The sequence below is a fragment of the Coregonus clupeaformis genome, chromosome 24 (assembly GCF_020615455.1).
Source record: "Coregonus clupeaformis isolate EN_2021a chromosome 24, ASM2061545v1, whole genome shotgun sequence".
In the NCBI taxonomy this organism is placed as follows: Eukaryota; Metazoa; Chordata; class Actinopteri; order Salmoniformes; family Salmonidae; genus Coregonus; species Coregonus clupeaformis.
The window spans coordinates 16,127,475-16,133,474 of NC_059215.1; the positions used below are offsets into that span (position 1 = coordinate 16,127,475).

General features: G+C 49.4%; 1 protein-coding gene across 1 annotated transcript in view; it reads right to left on the reverse strand.

The window, feature by feature from the left end:
* LOC121587361 (filamin-A-like) overlaps window positions 1-1,771 on the reverse strand; it is a 203,592-nt gene extending 201,821 nt beyond the window's left edge. Inside the window, exons 1-2 of the mRNA XM_045206810.1 lie at window positions 1,758-1,771; window positions 1,137-1,423 (exon numbers count right to left, since the gene is read on the reverse strand). Coding sequence (XP_045062745.1) covers window positions 1,137-1,423; window positions 1,758-1,771 — 301 coding nt within the window. The remainder of the gene's footprint in view (window positions 1-1,136; window positions 1,424-1,757) is intronic.
* Window positions 1,772-6,000: the final 4,229 nt, after the last annotated feature.

Here is a 6,000-nt window from a genome sequence, read left to right on the forward strand (position 1 = left end):
TGATTCTCCTTAGCCTGTGTATCCTTAGCATGTGTATACCATACATACGACTAATAAAACTTGAAACTTAAGTCCATAACTGGTCATTATGAATTAATAGCTCAAATTAATGATCATGTAGCCTATTGTGTTGTTTACAGCATGACCATGTAGCAAATTACAACCCCTCCTTTTAATCTCTCTCCCTTTCCCTCTTCCCAGATAGTTACAGGTATGCCAAACATCCACACTATGTAAACAGACCCCCCCACCCCCTCTCTCTTTATTTTCCCATCACACAAACCCTGAAATCACTTTTTTTTTTTTTATATATATATTTTTGTATTTATTATTATTATTATTATTATTATTATTATTATTACATTTTTTGGGGGGGTGGGGTAAGGGGATGGTAGAATGATTGCTTTATCCTATCCCAGGTATTCCTTAAAGAGGTGGGGTTTCAAGTGTCTCCGGAAGGTGGTGAGTGACTCCGCTGTCCTGGCGTCGTGAGGAAGCTTGTTCCACCATTGGGGTGCCAGAGTAGAGAATAGCTTTGACTGGGCTGAGCGGGAACTATGCTTCCGCAGAGGTAAGGGAGCCAGCAGGCCAGAGGTGGATGAACGCAATGCCCTCGTTTGGGTGTAGGGACTGATCAGATCCTGAAGGTAAGGAGGTGCTGTTCCCCCACATAAACCCTGATATCACCTACCCCCGCAAACCCTGAAATCACCAACCCCCCCACAAACGCAAACCATCTCTATTTGCACATCATCTCTTGCACATCTATCTTTCCAGTGTTAATACTAATTGTAATTATTTTGCAGTATGGCCTATTTATTGCCTTACCTCCATAACCTGCTACATGTGCACACACTGTATATATATTTTCTGTTGTATTTTTGACTTTATGTTTTGTTTACCCTATATATAACTCTGTGTTGTTGTTTTTATCGCACTGCTTTGCTTTATCTTGGCCCGGTCGCAGTTGTAAATGAGAACTTGTTCTCAACTGGCTTACCTGGTTAAATAAAGGTGAAATAAAATTAAAATTAAATCATACCCTCCCACAAACCCAAACCCTGAAATCACCTACCCCCCCACGCACACACAAACCCTGAAATCACCTACTGTACCTCCCCCCACCCAGAACCTACCTGGAGCAAAGCTGTCGACCAGTGCCCCCAGTGCTCTGCCACTCTGCCAGTCTCTGCTGAAGTTGTGGATGGGGATCTCTGGTAGCTTGTTCTGGATCCATCCCAGAAGCCTCTGTTTCGGGGTCTTGTGCTGACCGTCGCCCCCCTCCTCTTCCTCGTCCCACATGGGCATGGAGATGGAGTAGTGGAGGATCAGAGTCCACACCATGCCCAGGATCAGCTTCAGGTTACCATCCACTATGGCCTTGGAGTCTGGAGGAGAAACCGCAATATATAAATATGCAGATCTAGGATAAGCTTCCGGTTATCTTCCACTATGGCCTTGGATTCTGGAGGAGATAGATTCTAGGATCAGGGAGGAGTGGGTTGGGGTAAAGTTGGAGAGAGGTTTGGGGTTAGGTTAGCGATGGGGAGATCATAGATGATACAGCAGGAGAGAATGATGTGGTGTAGAACGTGTGTGTGAGTTAAACATGCCACTAGGACAGGGAGAAGGCTGCTCCTCAGACTGGTGCTTGCTGGAGGAGTGCTGCAGAATCCAGGACACAAGACAGCCGTACTTGAGACTCAGAAAGTCACCAAACAAACAAAACAAAGTTCCATGTTATAGAATCCTCCTACTTTTCACAGTTCATGGATGTGTTTTAAATGGAAGAGCTAAAACGTGTAGTTTGACCCTAGTGGAGTTTGGCCCTAGTCACTAGTCAGTAGCCTAGTGGAGTTTGGCCCTAGTCACTAGTCAGTAGCCTAGTGGAGTTTGGCCCTAGTCACTAGTCAGTAGCCTAGTGGAGTTTGGCCTAGTCACTAGTCAGTAGCCTAGTGGAGTTTGGCCCTAGTCACTAGTCAGTAGCCTAGTGGAGTTTGGCCCTAGTCACTAGTCAGTAGCCTAGTGGAGTTTGGCCCTAGTCACTAGTCAGTAGCCTAGTGGAGTTTGGCCCTAGTCACTAGTCAGTAGCCTAGTGGAGTTTGGCCCTAGTCACTAGTCAGTAGCCTAGTGGAGTTTGGCCCTAGTCACTAGTCAGTAGCCTAGTGGAGTTTGGCCCTAGTCACTAGTCAGTAGCCTAGTGGAGTTTGGCCCTAGTCACTAGTCAGTAGCCTAGTGGAGTTTGGCCCTAGTCACTAGTCAGTAGCCTAGTGGAGTTTGGCCTAGTCACTAGTCAGTAGACTAGTGGAGTTTGGCCCTAGTCACTAGTCAGTAGCCTAGTGGAGTTTGGCCCTAGTCACTAGTCAGTAGCCTAGTGGAGTTTGGCCCCAGTCACTAGTCAGTAGCCTAGTGGAGTTTGGCCCTAGTCACTAGTCAGTAGCCTAGTGGAGTTTGGCCCTAGTCACTAGTCAGTAGCCTAGTGGAGTTTGGCCCTAGTCACTAGTCAGTAGCCTAGTAGAGTTTGGCCCTAGTCACTAGTCAGTAGCCTAGTGGAGTTTGGCCCTAGTCACTAGTCAGTAGCCTAGTGGAGTTTGGCCCTGGTCACTAGTCAGTAGCCTAGTGGAGTTTGGCCTAGTCACTAGTCAGTAGCCTAGTGGAGTTTGGCCCTAGTCACTAGTCAGTAGCCTAGTGGAGTTTGGCCCTAGTCACTAGTCAGTAGCCCTAGTGGAGTTTGGCCCTAGTCACTAGTCAGTAGCCTAGTGGAGTTTGGCCTAGTCACTAGTCAGTAGCCTAGTGGAGTTTGGCCCTAGTCACTAGTCAGTAGCCTAGTGGAGTTTGGCCCTAGTCACTAGTCAGTAGCCTAGTGGAGTTTGGCCCTAGTCACTAGTCAGTAGCCTAGTGGAGTTTGGCCTAGTCACTAGTCAGTAGCCTAGTGGAGTTTGGCCCCAGTCACTAGTCAGTAGCCTAGTGGAGTTTGGCCCCTAGTCACTAGTCAGTAGCCTAGTGGAGTTTGGCCCTAGTCACTAGTCAGTAGCCTAGTGGAGTTTGGCCCTAGTCACTAGTCAGTAGCCTAGTGGAGTTTGGTCCCTAGTCACTAGTCAGTAGCCTAGTGGAGTTTGGCCCTAGTCACTAGTCAGTAGCCTAGTGGAGTTTGGCCTAGTCACTAGTCAGTAGCCTAGTGGAGTTTGGCCCTAGTCACTAGTCAGTAGCCTAGTGGAGTTTGGCCCTAGTCACTAGTCAGTAGCCTAGTGGAGTTTGGCCCTAGTCACTAGTCAGTAGCCTAGTGGAGTTTGGCCCTAGTCACTAGTCAGTAGCCTAGTGGAGTTTGGCCCTAGTCACTAGTCAGTAGCCTAGTGGAGTTTGGCCCTAGTCACTAGTCAGTAGCCTAGTGGAGTTTGGCCCTAGTCACTAGTCAGTAGCCTAGTGGAGTTTGGCCCTAGTCACTAGTCAGTAGCCTAGTGGAGTTTGGCCCTAGTCACTAGTCAGTAGCCTAGTGGAGTTTGGCCCTAGTCACTAGTCAGTAGCCTAGTGGAGTTTGGCCCTAGTCACTAGTCAGTAGCCTAGTGGAGTTTGGCCCTAGTCACTAGTCAGTAGCCTAGTGGAGTTTGGCCCTAGTCACTAGTCAGTAGCCTAGTGGAGTTTGGCCCTAGTCACTAGTCAGTAGCCTAGTGGAGTTTGGCCCTAGTCACTAGTCAGTAGCCTAGTGGAGTTTGGCCCTAGTCACTAGTCAGTAGCCTAGTGGAGTTTGGCCCTAGTCACTAGTCAGTAGCCTAGTGGAGTTTGGCCCTAGTCACTAGTCAGTAGCCTAGTGGAGTTTGGCCCTAGTCACTAGTCAGTAGCCTAGTGGAGTTTGGCCCTAGTCACTAGTCAGTAGCCTAGTGGAGTTTGGCCCTAGTCACTAGTCAGTAGCCTAGTGGAGTTTGGCCCTAGTCACTAGTCAGTAGCCTAGTGGAGTTTGGCCCTAGTCACTAGTCAGTAGCCTAGTGGAGTTTGGCCCTAGTCACTAGTCAGTAGCCTAGTGGAGTTTGGCCCTAGTCACTAGTCAGTAGCCTAGTGGAGTTTGGCCCTAGTCACTAGTCAGTAGCCTAGTGGAGTTTGGCCCTAGTCACTAGTCAGTAGCCTAGTGGAGTTTGGCCCTAGTCACTAGTCAGTAGCCTAGTGGAGTTTGGCCCTAGTCACTAGTCAGTAGCCTAGTGGAGTTTGGCCCTAGTCACTAGTCAGTAGCCTAGTGGAGTTTGGCCCTAGTCACTAGTCAGTAGCCTAGTGGAGTTTGGCCCTAGTCACTAGTCAGTAGCCTAGTGGAGTTTGGCCCTAGTCACTAGTCAGTAGCCTAGTGGAGTTTGGCCCTAGTCACTAGTCAGTAGCCTAGTGGAGTTTGGCCCTAGTCACTAGTCAGTAGCCTAGTGGAGTTTGGCCCTAGTCACTAGTCAGTAGCCTAGTGGAGTTTGGCCCTAGTCACTAGTCAGTAGCCTAGTGGAGTTTGGCCTAGTCACTAGTCAGTAGCCTAGTGGAGTTTGGCCCTAGTCACTAGTCAGTAGCCTAGTGGAGTTTGGCCTTAGTCACTAGTCAGTAGCCTAGTGGAGTTTGGCCCTAGTCACTAGTCAGTAGCCCAGTGGAGTTTGGCCCTAGTCACTAGTCAGTAGCCTAGTGGAGTTTGGCCTAGTCACTAGTCAGTAGCCTAGTGGAGTTTGGCCCTAGTCACTAGTCAGTAGCCTAGTGGAGTTTGGCCCTAGTCACTAGTCAGTAGCCTAGTGGAGTTTGGCCCTAGTCACTAGTCAGTAGCCTAGTGGAGTTTGGCCCTAGTCACTAGTCAGTAGCCTAGTGGAGTTTGGCCCCTAGTCACTAGTCAGTAGCCTAGTGGAGTTTGGCCCTAGTCACTAGTCAGTAGCCTAGTGGAGTTTGGCCCTAGTCACTAGTCAGTAGCCTAGTGGAGTTTGGCCCTAGTCACTAGTCAGTAGCCTAGTGGAGTTTGGCCCTAGTCACTAGTCAGTAGCCTAGTGGAGTTTGGCCCTAGTCACTAGTCAGTAGCCTAGTGGAGTTTGGCCCTAGTCACTAGTCAGTAGCCTAGTGGAGTTTGGCCCTAGTCACTAGTCAGTAGCCTAGTGGAGTTTGGCCCTAGTCACTAGTCAGTAGCCTAGTGGAGTTTGGCCTAGTCACTAGTCAGTAGCCTAGTGGAGTTTGGCCCTAGTCACTAGTCAGTAGCCTAGTGGAGTTTGGCCCTAGTCACTAGTCAGTAGCCTAGTGGAGTTTGGCCCTAGTCACTAGTCAGTAGCCTAGTGGAGTTTGGCCCTAGTCACTAGTCAGTAGCCTAGTGGAGTTTGGCCCTAGTCACTAGTCAGTAGCCTAGTGGAGTTTGGCCCTAGTCACTAGTCAGTAGCCTAGTGGAGTTTGGCCCTAGTCACTAGTCAGTAGCCTAGTGGAGTTTGGCCCTAGTCACTAGTCAGTAGCCTAGTGGAGTTTGGCCCTAGTCAGTAGCCTAGTGGAGTTTGGCCCTAGTCACTAGTCAGTAGCCTAGTGGAGTTTGGCCCTAGTCACTAGTCAGTAGCCTAGTGGAGTTTGGCCCTAGTCACTAGTCAGTAGCCTAGTGGAGTTTGGCCCTAGTCACTAGTCAGTAGCCTAGTGGAGTTTGGCCCTAGTCACTAGTCAGTAGCCTAGTGGAGTTTGGCCCTAGTCACTAGTCAGTAGCCTAGTGGAGTTTGGCCCTAGTCACTAGTCAGTAGCCTAGTGGAGTTTGGCCCTAGTCACTAGTCAGTAGCCTAGTGGAGTTTGGCCCTAGTCACTAGTCAGTAGCCTAGTGGAGTTTGGCCCTAGTCACTAGTCAGTAGCCTAGTGGAGTTTGGCCCTAGTCACTAGTCAGTAGCCTAGTGGAGTTTGGCCTAGTCACTAGTCAGTAGCCTAGTGGAGTTTGGCCCTAGTCACTAGTCAGTAGCCTAGTGGAGTTTGGCCCTAGTCACTAGTCAGTAGCCTAGTGGAGTTTGGCCCTAGTCACTAGTCAGTAGC